Here is a 20,546-nt window from a genome sequence, read left to right as displayed (position 1 = left end):
CTTATTACATTGGTAAAAGTAATATGGAAAAGTTATTTTTAATGGAGTCCACTTATTTTCAATTTTTAATTAGTTTAATCTTTTAAGGGTAAATTGGGAATGTAATAAAAAATAGTGTATTGATTTTTGAAATGGGACAACTAAAATGGGACAGCAAAAAATGAGATAATGGACTATTAATATGAGACGGACGGAATATATTTTATTATTTTAGTTTATTTTGTTTTAAGAAAATTTTAGATAGCTAGCGGACTTAACGAGTGATCGAGCTCCAATAGTATATGTCCTGTTGGGCATAAATGTGTCGCTCTAGGGAAGCAGATCATCACTAGTATTTTGTTGGGCGTCAAAACTTCCGTTGTTGATAATCAAAAACTACATTGTTCTGATGCAACAAGGGAGCGTGTGCCGGAGAAGATCTGCATTCGTCAATTGAAATCTAGTCCCACCTTTTGTGTGTGTGTGTGGGGGGGGGGGGGGGTGTTTAATGGACCAATAGAGAAAATAAAAAAAATAAAAGGTTTTTTTTTTAATGGACCAATAGAGAAAATAAAAAAAATAAAAGGTTTTTTTTTAAAAAAAAAAAAAAATGGATTCATGATGTACAGATAGAAACCTCCATATAGCAGGCCATAGTTCTCTTGATTCTGCATGGCGCAAACTGGCTGCACTGTGACTAACTCTTGCTCTATTGTGGAGATCAGTCCAGCAACTTTACTGTATTAAGATATAGTTGAAGAATGAGAAAAACAATTAACAAAAGACGTAAGCCAGCATCGACAGAAGGTAAAATATAGCACATTCATTAACCACCTAGAATGCAGTAAGTTCTACAAAAGTTCAATCTATACCATTAATCTAATTTTATTTTTTAAAAAATAAAATAAAATAAAAGAATTCCCTGCTATCATCAGATGAATAGGAGAGAAGCCAACCATACAAAGGGTCCGTATGAGGCATAGTATGATAAATTATGTTCAGCACATTTTCATGAAATAGTAGAGTCGGGCCTCGAAGCAACTTGAGACGTTAAACAAGCTTCTTAGCTTGTAATCCATAAATTTCATGGTAGCTTTGGTCGTGAAGAATCATTTCCTGGCTTTGCCTGCTTGATGTTGGGCTTTGTGAACCAGGTAGTATACAGAAACTGTTTTTGGGGCCCCACATGGTTGCATAGGAGCCTAAGCTTCTGCCTCTCCCTCATCCATCTCAATACTATTTTCATGTGCCTTTTGCTTGTCAGTCCTCTCAAACCAACTTCCTGTAAATGTTTTTAAACAATTCAGTGCGTGAAATGCATTGTAAAATTTCATGGAAGAATAAAATTCACCACGAAACTGAGAAACAAAGATCATGAAAGATGCTCATCAAATGGTTTATTCACAAAAATGAGAAGTGGTGCAACTATCATTTTTACCAATTGCTGCTCCTATTTCCCTTCAAGGTCACCTAAACCAACCACCGTCTAGTTTAGTCATGCGTATAACCTATTGGAGCCACAACCTGAAGTCTGAAGTTAGTGCCCTCCATTATACAAGCCTTTATTAGTTAACCTAGCAATGTGATAGATTAGAAACTACAATCAAACTATCAAGACCTCTAGGAAAGACTTACACAGCTAGAACCCAGATTAAGTATTAACAAGTGTGCCTGGGATGTCTTTCTGAGGAATGCAGCGCGTATCTTTTTGGTTTTAAACACCGGAACTGCCACTCAAATGCCCCAAATTTAAATAAAACTGAAAATAAGTCAACCACACACAGATCTTTTTCATTCTTATGGGAGGTAAATGTATTTGTGCTGTTTTTTCAGTATAGGCATAATAAGAGATGGATCTTCATGCAGTTTTAATCTATAACTATAAGCATCTCTTGAATAAAATTTAAACAATACAGCAGCTTCCTTCAAACCATATAGTACAATCAAACCACCTTGCATATCTACTTCACCCAATACAAAAAGCATTCAACATCAATGCTAATTTGAAACAAATTATTCATGATGCAGTTCTACGATCCAACACTAAATGCACATCACTGATCCAGTAGAACTTTAGGCCAAAAAATTTGTTCCAAAGAGGAAATGAACACATAAATAATTATCAAACTAGAAGAATCTAGTTGAAGGACAATAAAGCTTAAATGTAAACTTTAACAAGAAAATGGAAAGTTAAAGTTGAGCCCCAGGGTATCCAATCTAATTTCTTCATCCAGTCATCCAGAGGCACTGATGATGTAGGTTTCAACAAAAATGTTAATAGCACAGGTAACACGTACAGGGTGACAACCTTGACAGCGATACTGGCAGAGCATACTTGGATACTTAAGTAACAGAAATAGAGAGAGAAAAGCAATTGCCCAAGAATGCATAGAACCAAGGGATGTTGCATATATTGGCCGTGTGAGACAATCCATTAATCATAGTTATGCTAATAATCATAATAGCGTACTAGGATCATGTGCTAAGCACAGACCAGGTAGAAAAGAAACCTGCCCTTTGAGTTCAAATGTTGAATCATGATTGCATGCATGAGGAATTAAAATTTTGAACTGCATCTTGCATCAGATTCTTCATGGAAATCTCAGAAAAGGGCTTTGGTTGCTTTATCCAAAGAGCCCAGCCCAATAGGATCTGATCATATTACGACCTGAATAGCTTCGAGCTATCCGTTTTCATCCTGTTCTACCCTATATATCATATGTATAATCATATTATGTTATGTTCACGTCATAAACAAACTTTAAACGGTTAATAAGCTAATAAATGGTGTCCCTTTTAATGGTTTCCTATGTGATTTTGCAAATTAAAAAAGGCTGCAGTTGTGCACCTTTTATAGAGGTTGTACAAGATTACTCTCTACTTCACTTTCAACGTGGACAAGGGATGTAGAGTTAGAGAAGTATCACAGCATCTCAATAATCTGCGTGGGAATAACACAGATTTTAAATCTTGTCTTCACTCTGAACCTGCAGGTTGTAAAAAGTTTTCTTCCAAACCTAACCTCTACATGTTTATTAACTAATCATCCAATTAGGGGTGGGGCAAGAGGGTCCCGGGTTTAAAAAACCTACCATTCGATCTACAACATCGAAAGATTCAAAATACTTTATCAGTTATTCCTATATAAGATTTTCATAGTAGATTATAGTGAAAAACTTAAATAACTGAACGTGATAAGAAAAAACTTGATTCACTTTACCAACACGTAATAAGAAGAAACTTAATTCTCCAAAAGATTTTCAACACATTTTCTTCCCATAATATATCCATTTGGAAAAGACTATACTGAGGTCACCCACTTGTCAAGAATCATTACCTCTCTTTATTGACCATAGGATTGAGACTTTGTCTTTATATTCACAAATCTCGAGCTGCTTCAGAATCTGTTGGTGAATAAGGAGAGATCATGGCTCTTGTCAAGAGGTAGACTTTTGATAGCGTTACTCTACCCATTATTGAAAAGGCCAGATGGCAGATGCATATTCCATTATGTATTTTGAATAAGTAGGTATCTATATTACTAAATCATATCATTGGTTTATTCTGCTCAAGCCAATAAAGTATTTGAGGATTAGATAATTTGTTGGACATTGTTATAATCTTCTTGTTATTTAAAACTCTAACTTCAGGTCATTGAGAACATGAGGAAATGAAAACAAACACAAGGATATCTCAAAGGTTTCTGGTAAGTTGCTCACTTCCTCCTTAGAGAAAGACCAAGGAACAACACTGAAATGGATCGTCCTTTTGTCTATCTTCTACTGTTCTTTTGTTCTCTTTATTTTGCATTTTTATTTTTGGATAATTAATAGAGATAAAAGAAGTATTTACCCAAGTTTAAGAAATTTGAATATAAAATATTTAATTTCAAAAAAGGGGACTGCTGATAAATTTAAAATCTAGTAGAAGAACTGCCAGATACCTGCACTCGTTCCCAGGTGTCCGCAATAGTGAGAGGACCATGCTCCTTCAAAATGTCAAAGATAACTCTTGTAATTGTTTGTGTTTGCTCTGGAGGGGCTTTAAGCTCTATCGGTTTCATCTTTGGCTTTGGTTTCTTTGCCATATACCTAATTGCTGTTGCAAACATGATGATCTTCTGGAACAATCACACAATTTCTTGCACTCAAACTGCAACCAATGTTTCAATAAATTTTCAGATAGAGATCCTTACCACATGCAGCAGAAAATCATTAGTCAGCTTATCCTAAAAATAATAATAATAATACTTTTTTATTTTTCATATAAACATTTTACATTTGAAGCCCAAGACAAAACTCACTACGAAACCCCATATGGCCAGAAAAGCAAGATGAAAAAATTTGTTTGAAGAAAAACGAAAAACGTCATTGAGAAAACATGTTTCAGCTATATATTATCAAGTCTCAAAGTCTTGACTATGCTCTCTCATTTCTCAATTTCTTTAAATATTGTAACATCACTGATGGATGACCATGAGCCAGTCAGAATTGCTAGCCAAAGGAGATCTTTATCTTTCTTTTTTCCCCTTTTCAACATAAAATTGTATGGACACAATAATCCCACATATAAATTGACCTGAATTAGGATAATGAATTTCAAATCATCTAAGACAGATAGAGGGCAATACTCTTCTCCTTGTGATTTATTTTTCAAACAATTCGAGGAGATATTTAATTCATTTTAACTAGTAAAGGACCTATTAATAAAGCCAGTTTAAAAATTATTTCACTCAAGATATTTGAATTCTTTACATCTTTAGTTCTCGATGAAACTATGGTTAGTTACACACACCCAAAAAAAAAATCTCCTCTACCAATATCGCAAATGAGCATGAGATTAATGAAATTTCAAAGTATAAACACTGCAAACTCTGTTAAAGAACCCCATGATTAATCCTGTGCATCTATATAACAATTAATATAAGTATATATCGAAACACAAGCATGATGTGACCGTTCAATTGGGGCAAAAAACTGGAGAACACGTTCTTTAAAATAACTCATCGATTATTTGTGAAGAACCAATAGTTACAGAGAGGACTGTGAAATCACAAGTGGCATTTCAATGAACAGGTTGAGTGGCACTAATGATTTTACATATACATAGAACAGCTTACAGCAATAACATAACATTTGGATAGCTATATATACTATATATAGAGAGAGAGAGATGACCTTGATATTGAGAATCCGAGCACCGGCCGAATTATATCTCTCTCAGGTGGCTATTGAAAACCAAAGAAAACCGCAATTTTGCACTGGAATTGTTCCATCCTATTTGTGCTCAGGTTTATTTACAATGATACCCTCAAGATGTGTCAAAATTACGAAATAACCTGTTGAAGAATGCTGATATGAGCGGGACGGCGCGAAGTCTCTATCCTTCTCTCTCTCTCACTCTCTCTACTGTACACATCCGCGCACCTCAATTCTATACTATATAATCTATGCCCGTGGTGTGAGTTCAGCACGAAAAGAATTTCAAATTGTGTAATGATCGCTGTTCAAATTGTATAATGGTCTCTGTGTCACGAAAGTTGAGTACATGTAGGGCTTCAATTCTCATCCCAAAGTACTGTTTTCAACCACGAGAACCAAAACCAGAACAACCCTTCATTCCCTTCTCTCAACTGCAACAGCGAAAGCTCTTAGAATCGCGACTTGTCTCTGTTCTTGACGGCTGCAATCACCTCAGCGAAATCAAACAGGTACACGCCCATGTCGTCCGCAAAGACCTCGATCAGTGCTGCTTTGTTCTTACCAAACTCCTTCGCATGGTCACCAAAGTTGGTGCTCCAATGGATCCCTATGCGCGTCTTGTCTTTGAACAGGTGAAATATCCCAACCCATTTCTTTGGACTGCGTTAATTCGAGGTTATTCTCTTCAAGAATCATTCAGAGAGTCGATATTTTTTTATAGATGTATGAGAAGGGAGGGTACTTGTCCTGTGTCGTTTACCTTTTCGGCCTTGCTCAAGGCCTGTACTGTTTCTCTTGATGTCAATTTGGGTAGGCAGATTCATGCCCAGATTATATTGATTGGTGGGTTTACTTCTGATTTGTATGTTGGTAATACCATGATCGATATGTATGTGAAATGTGGTTGTTTGGATTGTGGGCATCGTGTTTTCGATGAAATGACTAAAAGGGATGTGATTTCTTGGACATCTTTGATTGTTGCATATGCGAAGAGTGGAGATATGGAAGCTGCTGCTGGCTTGTTTGATGGTTTACCTGTGAAGGACATGGTAGCCTGGACCGCGATGGTCACGGGTTTTGCACAAAATGCTAGTCCAAGGGAGGCATTGGAATTTTTCGAGAGGATGCAGGACGCTGGTGTTGACACGGATGAGGTCACTTTGGTTGGTGTCATTTCGGCCTGCGCACAACTGGGGGCACCTAAGCATGCCAATTGGATTCGGGATATTGCTGATAAATCTGGATTTGGACCTGATAATAATGTTCTTGTGGGATCAGCATTAATAGATATGTACTCGAAGTGTGGGAGTGTGGAGGACGCGTATAAGGTATTTGAGAGGATGCAGGAAAAGAATGTAGTCTCTTATAGTTCAATGATTGTGGGATTTGCAATGCATGGTCGCACCAGTGCAGCAATGAATTTGTTTCAAGAGATGGTGAAGACAGAGATAAAACCTAATTGGATTACTTTTATAGGTGTGCTTACAGCATGTAGCCATGCAGGTATGGTAGACCAAGGCCGGCACTTGTTTGCAATAATGGAGACATGCTATGGCGTGGCACCATCTGGCGACCACTATGCTTGCATGGTGGATCTCCTTGGCAGGGCTGGATGCTTGGAAGAAGCCCTTGAGCTTATCAAAACTATGCCAATGGAGCCCCATGGGGGCGTTTGGGGAGCATTGCTTGGAGCTTGTCGCATCCATGGGAATCCTGACATTGCTGAGATTGCTGCTAGCCATATATTTGAGCTTGAACCTAATGGTATTGGAAGTTATATCTTACTTTCTAACATTTATGCATCAGCAGGAAGGTGGGATGATGCTTCAAGAGTTAGGAAGTTGATAAGAATGAAGGGTTTGAAAAAGAACCCTGCATGTAGCTGGTTTGAAGTAGAGAAAGGGGTAATTCATAAATTCTTTGCTGGAGATATGACCCATCCAAAGTGTAGTGAGGTTAAACATGCATTGGAGGATCTTCTGGATAGATTAAAGAAGGTTCATGGTTACCAGCCAAACCTGAGTTCTGTGCCTTATGATGTGGGTGATGAAGACAAGAAACGAATACTAATGGGTCATAGTGAGAAGCTAGCTTTGGCATTTGGGTTGCTAAATACAGATGCTGGTTGCACCATTAGGATCGTGAAGAATCTCAGAATTTGTGAAGATTGCCACTTGGTTATGTGTGGTGCATCTCAGATCACTGGTCGGGAGATTATTGTCCGGGATAACTTGAGATTCCACCATTTCCATGGTGGGGTATGCTCCTGTGGCAACTTTTGGTGATTGAAGTAATACTGTCTTAAGCTGAATTATGTGGATACGGTTTAATTTATGGTTACAACAGCAGCTTTTTCCTACTGAATTCTGGCGGTGAAGAGTGTAGAATGACAAAAATAACAATTCAAGGTTAACTCACAATCACCTTCTTTTTGAAAAGTGATGACTCTGGCTGTGACATTTAAGTTGATGCATCAATAACAACAGCGATCAGGTAATCTCATTGTACTATTTGTTTTTCCCTTTTTATTTTATGTTGCATAGAAATGAATACATAATCGCGGTCCTGAATTTCAGTTTTCCACAGGATCATCTTAATCACTTACCACTTTAAATACATGGCTCAGCATCTACTCTGTATTCTTCAAAATAAGCTTTGGAAAAATAGTTAAAGATAAATTGACAACAATATCCTTCAGTTAAATTTATCTTGAATTTTTCTCTGATAATCCTTAATGCTTTACTAAAGGTTTTTTTAGTGTCCCTGGAATATATGAATCTAGGGTGTTACTGCTGTAAATCACCTTGTTTGGTCTTTATTGTTGATGTATCTAGAGAAATAGTTTCTGAAGTCTACTTGAACTGCCAAATTGACTTCCTTAGCTTTCAGTTCACAGTAAGAGTTCAGGCAGTTGATTAATTCATTTACTTTCTTTTTCCCCTTTTGATAAATTCAATAAAGCTTCTTAAAAGATATCCAGTTCTTTGCTTCTCTTTAGGCTTCGGTTACTTAAGAGTTCAAAGGAGTGCCACTTTCTTTGATCATGAATAGCATTCCTATTAATGGTATGTATATGTTACTAAAGGAGTGCTTATAAAAGACATGTACTTACCAAAATTCTTTGATCATGACCCCTGTTAATAGAAATGACCATTCCGTTGGGACATATACACATGCATTTATATTATAATTAATTTACAGAAGTGTAATAAATTTATATATTATTACACGTAAGATATATTATTTGACATATCTGGTTTATTAGAGTATGCTATATGTTTAATATATTGTAAATCACATATTAATGTTATACATAATATGTATATGTCTTTATACACATGCTTCCTCTTGAAAAGCTCGGGTTCCTCTCTCTACGAAACTAACAGCCTCTCTCTTTTTGTTTCATATATAATTTTTCAGTTTTTTAGAGTATGGAATGGAGCGAAATTTTTTAGCTGCTCGATGCTAGAGGCATAGTTGTTATATAGAAATATACACCATATAACTACACATCTTTCTATTAGTATCTATAGCTTTCTTTCCTTGCTGAGTTGAAAAATATATATAAACATGAAGTTCAACATAAAAGAATTGAAGCCAGTCCCTCTGTATTTTGGTTGTTTAAACCACATCTCATTTACTTTGGCTAATTAATCTCAAAAAACCTACTTGAAACTTACACACACAACATTCTTTCATACGGAACTAAACATGAGCCATTTGAAAATCTCCAGAAAGTCAATCACACTTAGATTTTTGGTAGGTATTCATATAAATTTATGTGTGTGTGTATAAACTCACACACACGTGCACGCGCGACGCAAAACAATTCTTTTTATAAAATCTGATCGTACTCATACCTCTAGTAGCCCTTCGTCTTTCCTTTGTTCAATGTGCTGTTTTGATGGTCAGTGGAGGAGGAAATTTCTAATGAACATAAACAGAGTGAGCAATTAATAGCCGTACACATTGTTCACATGCACCATCTAATATGATGCCTAGATGACACCAATCGCTCATCAGGGAAGAATAGAAGGCCTAGCATGAGAGATAAGGGCCAGTCAGGTTAGCCAAGGTGACTGCCTGGCAACCAAACAAGGGCTGTAGACATCATCTACGCACACACTCCTTGGGTGGCAGCAGGCAAGTCATCCTTGGCTATCAAACAAGACTCTTATCTTCACGTAAGACCTCTCTTCCTATCAAATTCATGCTCTCCCGATATGCCAATACTTTGTCTCAAAGTCTCTATTTATAGCCAATTAGAGAATAAACCCCAGATTCGGATACAAGTAAGTTTCCATACTCAATGTTCCTCATCCATGTATGCGTAATCTCTCACCCTCCCTCCCTCTTTCTCTCTCTCTCACACATATACAATTTACCCGCCCATGAATGAATATATTCTTTAAATTTGTAGGGACCATAAATGCTTGTTGTACTTTTGGCTAGTTGATGGAGAAGGAATTTCAACGATGAAGGAAAGTCCTCGAAGGTTTAATTGTGGTTGCACACTGACCAGCCAACTTGCATTGAATCAATTTAGCTGACTTTATTTAATTCTTCAAATGAGGCTGTGGCAAGCCACCTTTGCCTCCCCTGGCTCGACTGATATTGGAATCTGCCCTGTCTCAACTGATATTGGAATCTGCCCTGTCTCATGGACGAATGCTCATTATCGCACTGCATTGTCTAGTCCAATCATCACATTGGAGAGGAGAGGATCAATTCCCACCATTTTTGCACACCTAGAGTTGGTATGAGTAACCATAAGTTATGTGTGAATTCGATTAGTTTTCTCTTGCTAAAATAAGAAACATGCATGCCATTAGATCAAGAGCATGGAGGCTTGTAGTTAATTGGTTCACAAACAGTGTCACAAATGTCAGGCTTGTCCAAATTGGAGCCAAGCCAGCTTGGCTTTGCAAACATACATCCCCCTTCATTTTTAGTACCCTAATTGCAACAATGTGGTTCATATTTTGACATGTAAAGTCTTTTTTTCTCTTCATTCCAGCTCCATCTTTAGGCCCTAATGACCTCTTATTTTCTTTGGAACCGACTCTTACCCTACCTTTCCATGGTTTGACTATTAAATTCACGTAGAAGGAAGCAACAATCTGATAAAGTTATATTTGACTTTTTGTAAAGAAAAAGTCCAATTCTATGTGTAAAGCTTACCAAAATTGGTTTTCTCTCTCCTACCCCTACACCATCCTTCTCTTTATGACAACATGGAACCATTTCAGTTGATCCACTTGAGGATTACAATTAATGCCCTTGCCTGTAGTCAACTGTCTGCTTCTAGATAGGGAAGACCACTGAGAATTTTTGCTCATGTATATGGCTATGTAGATAATTTTCACCTTGATCTTTCTCCTTAATAATTTGTGACAATTATTTGGATTAACCTCAAAGTTGCACCAAGAAAGTCTTCCTCTAATAGGGTTTTCAAATGGAGTGTTTAACCATTCCTTATCCATTTTAAGTTCCTAAAATCTTTCCACATGATAATATAAAATAGAAATTTCCAATTAATCACAACAGTCCCACTTGTAAATTTCCGATGATCCATAAAGAACTAGTTTGTCAACTGTGTCAACGTATTTGTTGCTTGCCTAGCCTTTCCAAGGCAGCAACTATCAAGTCTTTTTTTTTCTTTTTTCTTTTTTTTTTTTTCTTCCTTTGTTTTTTTGGTTGGATAAGTAGGATTCAAGTTTCCATTTCTATACCATGAAAATTTTTTCTTTTTTCTTTTTGTCTTTTTTTTTTTCCTTCCTTTTTTTGGGTTGGATAAGTAGGATTCAAGTTTCCATTTCTATACCATGAAAGAATGTACAGGTATTGATTTCGAAATAGTATTTCACATATCAGAATTTTTTTCTCCAAGTTAGGTTCAAGTTAAAAGGATTGTATATCAGCAAATTTGTGATTATGCAAGAAATACTTGGAGAACTTTCATTTTACATAACTAAGGATTGTTCCCCCTGCCAATACTTTTTTTTAGTTTACTCCCCTTAATATATATATATATATAATAAAAAATATATTTAATGTTAGCATGCATGCCATTTCAGTGGGAGTTTGAATGCAGGTTTGTTCCAATAATAATTAGGGCTTTTATATTTTTTCTTTATCAAATCATTAAATTGATTAAGTTAAAATGTCAAACATATCAATTTCAATTGAATTGTTCAGAAGATAATACTTTTACGAAGAAACCATTTGAAATGCATTTTAAATGTCCACATACACACCAATTTTCTATCTAGGTTTATGAATATCAAGTGCGAAAACTAATGTTGAAGAGTAATTTCAAAATCAAAATTAAGAATCAGCTTGGTTTTAAAAAATTTATTTGGCTAAACATAGACTGCAATATTGATTTTTTTTTTTTTTTTTGGGTTAATTTAGAACATAATAAGAGTAAATGTGTTTCGCATCTAAGCAAATGATCCCCCACTTATAAATAGTGACCACCTCCTTCAATAATTAAATTAAATCATAATAAATGGCTAAGATTAACCTACTAGAATTCTTTTTCTAAATATCCTAGATATTTACAATTCCTGTGACACTCCAATATTCTATTATTCTCTACACACCACCATACAAATCTACAAAACTAGGGAATTCTCTATGCATTTGCAAACTAAGTGGCTTAGACATTAAATTACCATTTAAGACGTCTATTATTTTCCCACCACTTATTTTTCTTGACAAAAGGGAAAAAATAAAATAAATTAAATTGAGGTCTTAAATGGATTTTCTTAGGTTGCACTATATAGTTTTGACAGTTCACCTTCATCAGCCTCCTGGGCATACCATCTAACATGAAATGAAATGTATTAACATACCTTCTTATTAGAATGTCAACATGAAATGCAACGTATCAACTTCTCTTTCCATTCTTGTAGTCAACACACCTCATTGTAATAGCTTCCTCAAGTAATTCAACTCAAACACATACTTATCAAAAAAAAAAAAACACGAGATCAAAAGAAAGAAAACTTGCCATTCTATTTACATCTCACATAACAAGAGCATAAGAATGGGCATATTATATCCATGAAAATCTCCACATTTTGAGCAACAATTTGGACAAAGCAATGACAAAGTTGAGAACAGAGAAATTGCGAGTTTGTGAACATGAGATTATAGCAATGGTGAAGAAGATAAACAACCCATGAATGGATGCAAGAGAGTGATACAAACAAGAGGAGAGATGTACCATCTGACAATTCCAATGTCCTAGCGAGTACAAGAAAGTTCTTCAGTGCAACAAACGTTGTTACGATCTTCTTGTGGATTCTAATGGAACAAGTTGACGATTCAAAAAAAAACATGGATTGCTTTTGAGAGGACTTCCCAGAATGATTAAACTGATGTCATATATACTGGAGTGACAAGTGTATGCTGGACAATTCCACCCCGATCAGATGAGTATTCTGGCCTCCCAAAAGACCATCTCAAAAATGGAAAATCTTCCTTCCCTTTTGTTTACAAACCAAGAACTCACAGAATATCCAAGTTTTGAAACAAGCGACTATCATTATCGTCGCATGGATGATAAAGTAAAACCCTGGAGAGAACTGTATGAAGGTGGAAGTATACCTTTAGCTGACTCCAAGGATCCAATCAATTCTTGTATTTGATGCTCCAGCATGTAAACTTCATCAGCTTGATTCTTTGCTACCCATTCCTCTGTCAACCTGCACATAATGTGATTCTCAGTCATTTCATAAAGAATGAAAAATAAATAAACAATGTATTAGATGAATGTTCAATGAATTTCGACCAAAATCAATTAAAACTAGTAATATACAACACATAATAATGACAGGAATCAATATCTGGGACCAGTAAACTTGAAAGGCCTTCAAGGATCAAGATAAAGACAACTGAGCGAACTTTATTTTTTGGCATTACCACCGCAAAGAAGAGCTTTCTGATTTTATTTATTTCCTCTTTCAGGGGGTGCTCTCAACATGAGCCTCCTCGTAGCTGTTGGATTGAGAGGCTTGGTTTTCGGCCTAACTAGGGGTTCAAAACATGGAACTTATTAACTTTGGTCATCTTAATTCTTGAACATAAAGTAAGTGAAAAAGTATAGAAACTTATTAACTTTGGTCATCTTAATTCTTGAATATAAAATAAGTGAAAAAGTATAGACGTTCCACCTACAAAACTTGCAATTATTGATTTTACTAGACTCTGCACATCTATAGTGCAATTATCCTGTTATTGAACATGCTACTGATATTTAACAAATTGATTATCTTATGATCAAGGGGCATGCTACACAAGACAAACAAATGGAGAGTTGAGAGCAGCAGATAATGTTCAATACATGGAAGGTTTTCTTTTAAGACAGTTTTGACATAAACAAGGCTTGAGCACAGTTGCACGGGGCAGCATGCAACCAGAAGATGGAATTGATTCTCTACAAACAACATATAAAGCATAATAAATAACAAACTTGAAGGAGTTAACAAGTGATTAAGTAGTTTTTCAATGTAAATTTGTTTCTTCTTTTTTTTTTTCAGTACAGCGTCATAGAGAAACAAAGAAAGCAAAGCACACAAATAATTGAATCTGTCCACACTTATTCACCCCTCCCTTCCAGAAAAAGAACAGAAAAGGAGCTCAATTGATACTAACCTTGGTTCGAAGTCGGTACTGCTACTGCACTCAGAAAAAAGCACCTTGGTTGCAGGGTACAGATCTATCTTTGCAACTGTTCCCACTGTGTCGTCTATGGCCAGACAATAATCAGTACAGCACCATAAATTCGGATTTAAGAGAACTATTTGCAACTTCGGGGATCTGGTCTGAAGATCCCTAACTAAAGTCCGAAATGATAGTTCATCTTTTGCACTTTCCAGTAGCTGATTTGTGAACATCCTTTCCAAGTCATACCTCCTGTCCATGATACTTCATTAGTTAGCGTATCACATTTATTTATCCTCTATTAGTATTATTTTGGGAAAACACCTCCTATTAACACTTCGGTTAAAATAAAAAGACAAAACAAGCTTTAAAGTTCAAACTTGATATTGTTCTCTCTCTCTCTCCTTTTTGAAATTTATTAATCTAATAGTTCCATAACATGACATAGTCAAACTGATACCTCTATAAGTGGAATGGAGCCAGTGGTCCAAAAATACATGGAGAAGAGTAAGGGAATACATTATTGCAAAACTGTAAGTATCTTATAGCAAAAACTTATTTTTAATGGTTCCAAATACAAAATCAATCCATCTCAGCAAAAGCCAGTGGGGCAACCCAATTGACCTGTGCCATCAATCAACTTCCAAAATGCCTAATATTATAAAAGTTTGGTGTCCTGAAAATCCTCTGCAAAAGTTCTAATTTGTAATGCTTGCAACAAATGCATCAATCTGCAATGGAAATCAACTATTATGAAGTGATTTTTTTTTAATTTGTCTATTATTGATTCTGTGTAATTTTTAAGTATACAACATGAGAGAACAAGATCAATCTGAATCGAAAGCAAGGCTCAACTTCTATTCACAGTCAAAATTCAAGACATTGTTTCTTTAAAGACACTACTTGACTTGAAAGAAGCCTAAATCAATAAGTTCCAATGCAACATAAACTCTTGTAGCAGAAGAGTTGAGCAAGAACTTCAAAGCTGCCAGACAGATGCATCCTACTGTTCAAACTGTGCCAATTGAGTCCTATAGTGCCCCCCAAAAGAAGACAGAGCTCGACTTTAATAGTTACGCCACTTGCTTCTATTATTGTGTCACTCCATTCTTGATGGGTTGGCTAATATAACCAACATTACATGTTTGAACATCTACAGTAACACTCCAAAAGCCATAAATTTGGACTGAGTCAAGCCTAATCACCTTCTGACTTTCCCTTTATTGGCATTAAATTTCTTGTCATTCCTGCAAAAGTGAACCATACCAATCCACCTACCACCATAAGCCATAACCGAAGCTACACTCACATAAAAAATAACACAATTGACCCTCACTTTACACATTTAGCTTTGTTATCTCATCCCCATCACAGTATTTTTATCGTCTTCACCAACTAAGGGACACATGCACGTAAACTCAAACTCCACTTTGATTTTCAAACACTAGTTTGATATCCTAAAAAGAGTTCTTTTGACCTGAAACATCCTCCACGTAAATGACCATATTGCAATTTCAAATGATATGGTCAATCGACAGAGATTATATTAAATGGAAAGGCAACTTTTAGAGCGAATTTATGCAACAAAAAAAGCCAGAACATAATTCTTCGCAAAGTTCTTGTTAACAAAGGAATGCTGCAGATATGAACACATTCTTTTAAATCAATATTTGCTTACCTGAACAAATCACTTGGTCCACCGACAGGCAAACAAGTTGAGATGCAACACTTGAACAATCGAACTCCACCATCCAATGGTGCAAGATCACTACCGCAAGGGTATGCTCCAAGAAGACGTGAACACGTAGGGCATGGAAATTTAATCCACTGAACATCTTTTGAAAGATTGGAGGATCTAACCATGAAAACATTTCCTAGAAAACCATTCAGAAAAGACTTTTGATTTGCAAGGAGCCCATTGTTTTTTGTCATTTCAAATGAGCAATTTTGAGTATCATGATTGATGGCAGGACTCGTCATATCATTGCAACATCCAGGTGCTGATGCCACATCTTCAGAGAATCTCAATGCTGGTAAAATGGAAGATAAACTATCAGCATTAGTTACTTTTTCAAAAACATCACGTTCTTGATTTGCAGCAACTTTGTCGTTCTTTGGACGTATGCAGCTTAAGTTCCCACTAAATTCATGCATATTTCCGCTTTGATTCTCACAAAATACCACTCTTCCATGATCACTTCCATTATCTACAATGGATTTGGTTAAACATTTGTCATTGGTGAAATCAGCTTCGGGCTCATAGTTTTCACTTCCACTGCGATAAGGCAATTTACATCCCAGGAGGTCATCTTTGCAAAGAATAACGGATGTCGTATTTAATAGGCAAATACCCGCGGCACATGTATAGCAATTTGCATATCTAGTCACCAGCTTCTCACTTATACCTCCAAATGAACAACAACAAGACCCAAACCAATTGTCTGCCACCTCTGGCCAGTTCACTGAAGGCATTTCCACAAAAAAGCTGCATTTATGAAAAAAATTCAAAACAATTTGAAGTCACTTCAAAAACTTTATACTGTAACAACTCAGGGCAGCATATACAAGAATTCCATGTCTCTATAATCAAGATATGCCAAGTCATACCAAAATTCATTAAATTAGCACACTTCAACAGCAATAAAACTTTTTAGCCCGTTGGAATTATACAAGAAGATCTAGAAAATCGCACTAAAGGAATCACATTCTTCAACAAATAAAGTAGTGAAAACAAGAAAGACAAATTGACATTTTAAACAAAGATTACATTTAATCATAAAGTAACTAGAGGATGATATCTAGTGTTGCAAATATACATCTTATATGTGCATTATAATATTCAAAAACACTGAGACAGAGAGAGATCTAAATGCTGAAAGATGGTATTCTCACTATTCTCAGTAATGCTTTCCCTTCATTCGGTGCATTGTTCACGTCATTCCATTGGCCATGTATTGTTTGTGTAATCCAAAAGCAAATAGTGATGCTAGGATTGAAAAAATTGAACTCAGGATTTTTCAACATTTTTGTTTCTTGTCATCACTTCATCTTTTTATCTCTCATGAACATTAGAGTAAATCACTATGTTGCCGACTTGCTGGCGACAATGGAAGAGGTGGTAGGGCAGTACTAGTGATTCCACTTGACAGCATGATAGTGATAGATGTAGTGTGGCATAGGGGTGGCAATATTGACTCAACTGAACATGACATGGGATAAGGAGGTTTGGGTTTGGTTTAATCGTGTTTGGAGCATAATTGTGTCGATCAAAATTGACAATGCAATTAAACGTTTTGTGTTCATGTTTGACCTATCAACCCGTTTAACTAATCTTGTTGGACAAATGTGTCGTATTCATGTTAGAAATGACCCGTTTAACTAAACATGTCATGTTCGTGTTAGAAATGATCCTAATAGTATAGAATTTTAATTAAACATGTCTTGTCGTGACATGTTAGGTTTTCACCCATTTATTAAACGAGTTACGCATGTCGTGTTGTGTTATTTGTTTAATAATCATGTTATGTTTGTGTCAAAAATTATAATAATTGTGTCGTGTTCACGTCGACCCATATAATAGATACCCATGTCCTGACATGACACACCAATAGAAACTGACAACCCTAGTGTGGTAGCACTTGGCACAATGATATCTTTTCTTTTTCAAGAGGAGGGGTGTTTAAAATATAGTAGCTCCACAAGTTCTCTAGTACAGATGTTTGCAGTGTTCTGGTTCGCAATTGTGGTTCAGATAATTTAATACTAGCTAATTTGCCAATTTGTTTCTATAAATAGATTTCATTTTTTGGAAGGGGGAGGGGGCTAAAAGATGGAGTTTCAGCACAAAGTTCAAAGCCTTGGTTATATGGGTGTCTAAGACAAGTGGGCCTGTTATTGGCTCAGGAAGTCAACACCGAGATCCTATGTTCACCTCCATGCTCAAAGCAAGCTACTGAGATCTTTAACAAACCCACGCCAACCTCCTCCAGGGAAAAGAAAAGGACACAACTTAAACAATTATAGTTAAAACTTTTGAAGCTCATGGTACACCATTAAAGCAAGCTAGAGAAATTAATTTGAAAGACCTTGCGCAAATCCAAAGAAGATTTTCCAATACATGATCAGAAAATGTTCTATATCCCAACAAAAGCTAGATCAAACATAACACATTCGATATTGTAACCATGCATCATCCTACCCGGCTCATGAATTATAAGATTCTCTGGTCCTTTTGACCAAGTATGAAACAATGTCAAATTTTTTTCCTAAAATCACAGCATCATCAAGGTACTAAAATACCAAAAACAACTGTAAACATTTCCCCTAAAATCATAAGATATTAGTTGGCAAGTTGGCATTGTGCCTCTTCCTAGTGTTTCTGATTTTAAAAACTTTTCATCTTTATTGAAAAGTCCTTTGCCTTTGAAGTGGTTTATAATTCCAAAATTCATTTCTCAATTTTCATCATTACCTGATCGCAAAAAGCTAAACATGAATACTCTCCATCCCCACACTACAATATATAAATAATAAGCATAATAAAAGGTGGAACATAACATTCTTTTGGCCAAAAAACAAATAACAACATAGCCACAAATAGTAAGACAAAGCTACCAGATTTTGGTTCATTGGCTAAAGCACCTCATATTTCAATACGGATATCATAATTATACCAAACAATGCACCTTCAAATATGAATATTCGAGTAATATAAAACGTAAATAACAATTATAAGTAATGTAAAACGTAAATAACAATTATAGTAAATATTTTTGAAAAGAAAACAATTTATGGTAAATAAACACAAACAAGAAAAGAAAAATGTTCTACCTGAGACACCTTGTCAACTTAGTCGAGCAATTTCTGCAGTAGAAGTGCACACCTCCATCAGAAGACAAATTCTTGATCTCCGAATCCATCAAAAGAGGCCTCAAATCATCCAAGAACGCATTTTCTCGATTACACTCGTCTTCCAAGTTTGTAAAAATTGGGTGATCAACTGGAAGAAGCAGAACAAGTTTAACATCGATATGATCGTCCAATGCTCTGAAGTGAACTGGAGATTCAACGTCAACCAAAGCCCTAGGAATAGGAACCCTAAGTGAAATCTCGAGTTCTTCTTCTTCTTCGGACCAGCTCACGATGAGTAGAGATTGTTGGAGCACCAAGTTGACATTCAGGTTCTTGCATTGAGTCGATGGTTTGGAGTTTGGATTGAAGAGGAACAATCGAAGGGTAGGGATGTGAGATTGGGCTTCCCAAGTGAATCGCCATTTTCTAGGGTTTTCGAAGATGCGAAGCTCAGACGACGACATTCTCTTTCATCCCTACTTTGATTTGGCGGTAAAAATCTACTTGTTATCGGGCCGGATTGTTTCCGCTCGTCTTTATCAAATATGGGCCAGTAATTGCCAACCATCGAGATCCAGCCCAACACAATCTCTAATAGGTTTCTTTTTCTTCCCTTTTTATCTTTTATTACCCAAAAAAAAAAAAAAAAAAGAAAAAAATTTACCATGCCCATGTAACGACTCGAAAAGATACTAAAATAATAATAAAATCTATAAAAATTTCGGCATGACTTCCGCAGAAAACGTCCCTCAACAACCTGTAGAAATACAAAAATAAATGCAATGGTCTCACTGGGCCTTAAATCTAACTTATCCTGTCCCAACGCACAATTCAAATATTATACTACATTCCCAAAATAGTTACATACATACAAAAGTCCCGTTCCTCCATCTCATCCAAACATGGAACCCACTTAAGTTACATCAAATTACAATCCATAAAATGTAGATAGAATTAAAAGTCCATAACTTACAACATTATACTAATTAAACTAAAGTGTCACAAGGTAGTTAATATTACATTTACAAAATATTAGAGTCTAATACAAAAGATAACAAAATAGAATTGGTCTTCAAGCTCATCTAAACCTGTGGTGGACCGTCGTCCGCCACCTCTTTTCCATATCCTGAAAAAATGTTAAAAATAAGGGGGTGAGCATAAGCTCAGTAGGAAGTGTCTAAGACACACTTCTTATGTCCCCGTGAATCCATACAATGAATAGATAAAAGGTGAACGGGATCATGCCATCGAAAAACACCCATTCTCAACCACAATAACAAGTATATAACAAATATCAACCAATCACAAATTTACCACGATGTCATGAAGTGCAATGTTATGCAAATGTCACTCCCCAATTCCGAAACAATTCCGTTTCAACAACCAAACCGTTAATGTAGTCCGACCCAAGGCACCTCCATGGTGTCACGAAAAGAAGGTTGGTTAACTATCCACGACCACAAGGCACCTCCAAGGCGTTGCACCCGGCCTAGTTAACTCAACTACATTCCCTTCTAGACTACACCAACATCACGGACCACTAGGCGCCTCCTAGGCATCCGGTTTTCACAACACTTTTAGAAAATATTTTTCCCAAAACAATTTTTATTTATTCTAACAATTATTTTTTCCCCCTTTCTCTTTCCCCATGGATGCATGAATACTTCATGCTTAAAATCATTAATTTAACTATATATTTTCACACATTTCCATTTACATTATCATCACAATTTAATGAAAATTTCTAAACATTCATTTCCTTTATTTATTTATAACCATAGCATCCATTTTTCTTCAAGACAATAAATAAATAAATAATCATGGAAACATACAACACATTAAACA

At 35.9% G+C, this 20,546-nt stretch overlaps 3 protein-coding genes across 4 annotated transcripts; 1 reads left to right on the top strand and 2 right to left on the bottom strand.

Annotated features, from left to right (window-relative positions):
- Positions 1 to 782: 782 nt before the first annotated feature.
- Positions 783 to 5,247, bottom strand: LOC132282596 (uncharacterized). Of its 2 annotated transcripts, XM_059784323.1 has the most exons (4): positions 5,157 to 5,247; positions 3,923 to 4,131; positions 3,317 to 3,383; positions 1,141 to 1,261 (listed from the first exon to the last, which is right to left on the bottom strand). In XM_059784323.1, exons 2-4 carry the CDS (start codon positions 4,088 to 4,090, stop codon positions 1,182 to 1,184), a joined length of 315 nt encoding a protein of 104 aa, XP_059640306.1. In that variant the 5' UTR covers positions 4,091 to 4,131; positions 5,157 to 5,247; the 3' UTR covers positions 1,141 to 1,181. The 2 variants fall into 2 exon arrangements, with proteins under 2 accessions (XP_059640305.1, XP_059640306.1); XM_059784322.1 differs by lacking the exon at positions 3,317 to 3,383 and having other exon boundaries at positions 783 to 1,261; positions 5,157 to 5,241.
- A 55-nt stretch (positions 5,248 to 5,302) lies between these two features.
- LOC132282593 (pentatricopeptide repeat-containing protein At5g44230) lies at positions 5,303 to 10,869 on the top strand. The gene is made up of 2 exons (XM_059784318.1): positions 5,303 to 7,673; positions 9,601 to 10,869. Exon 1 carries the CDS (start codon positions 5,498 to 5,500, stop codon positions 7,463 to 7,465), a length of 1,968 nt encoding a protein of 655 aa, XP_059640301.1. The 5' UTR covers positions 5,303 to 5,497; the 3' UTR covers positions 7,466 to 7,673; positions 9,601 to 10,869.
- Positions 10,870 to 12,177: 1,308 nt separating this feature from the next.
- Positions 12,178 to 19,212, bottom strand: LOC132282594 (uncharacterized). The gene is made up of 4 exons (XM_059784319.1): positions 18,681 to 19,212; positions 15,529 to 16,335; positions 13,842 to 14,102; positions 12,178 to 12,892 (listed from the first exon to the last, which is right to left on the bottom strand). The coding sequence occupies exons 1-4, from the start codon at positions 19,163 to 19,165 to the stop codon at positions 12,733 to 12,735; spliced, it is 1,713 nt and encodes a 570-aa protein (XP_059640302.1). The 5' UTR covers positions 19,166 to 19,212; the 3' UTR covers positions 12,178 to 12,732.
- Between the last annotated feature and the right edge of the window lie 1,334 nt (positions 19,213 to 20,546).

The sequence above is a fragment of the Cornus florida genome, unplaced genomic scaffold, assembly GCF_030987335.1.
Source record: "Cornus florida cultivar Cherokee Brave unplaced genomic scaffold, ASM3098733v1 CherokeeBrave_3.0.0_Hap2_Chr11, whole genome shotgun sequence".
NCBI classification, from domain to species: domain Eukaryota; kingdom Viridiplantae; phylum Streptophyta; class Magnoliopsida; order Cornales; family Cornaceae; genus Cornus; species Cornus florida.
The sequence above is the reverse complement of the archived record's forward strand: the minus strand, read 5'-3'. Positions and strand labels throughout refer to the sequence as shown.

What these genes read in the sequence shown, in the direction of transcription:
- LOC132282593 (XM_059784318.1), top strand. Translation starts at nt 5,498, where the DNA reads ATGGTCTCTGTGTCACGAAAGTTGAGTACATGTAGGGCTTCAATTCTC.
- LOC132282594 (XM_059784319.1), bottom strand. Translation starts at nt 19,165, where the DNA reads ATGTCGTCGTCTGAGCTTCGCATCTTCGAAAACCCTAGAAAATGGCGA. An exon ending in GGACCAAGTGATTTGTTCAG is followed by an intron (nt 14,103 to 15,528) that starts GTAAGCAAATAT and finishes TATCATGGACAG; the next exon opens with GAGGTATGACTTGGAAAGGA. An exon ending in AGTACCGACTTCGAACCAAG is followed by an intron (nt 12,893 to 13,841) that starts GTTAGTATCAAT and finishes CATTATGTGCAG; the next exon opens with GTTGACAGAGGAATGGGTAG.
- LOC132282596 (XM_059784322.1), bottom strand. Translation starts at nt 4,090, where the DNA reads ATGTTTGCAACAGCAATTAGGTATATGGCAAAGAAACCAAAGCCAAAG. An exon ending in ACACCTGGGAACGAGTGCAG is followed by an intron (nt 1,262 to 3,922) that starts GTATCTGGCAGT and finishes AAACATTTACAG; the next exon opens with GAAGTTGGTTTGAGAGGACT.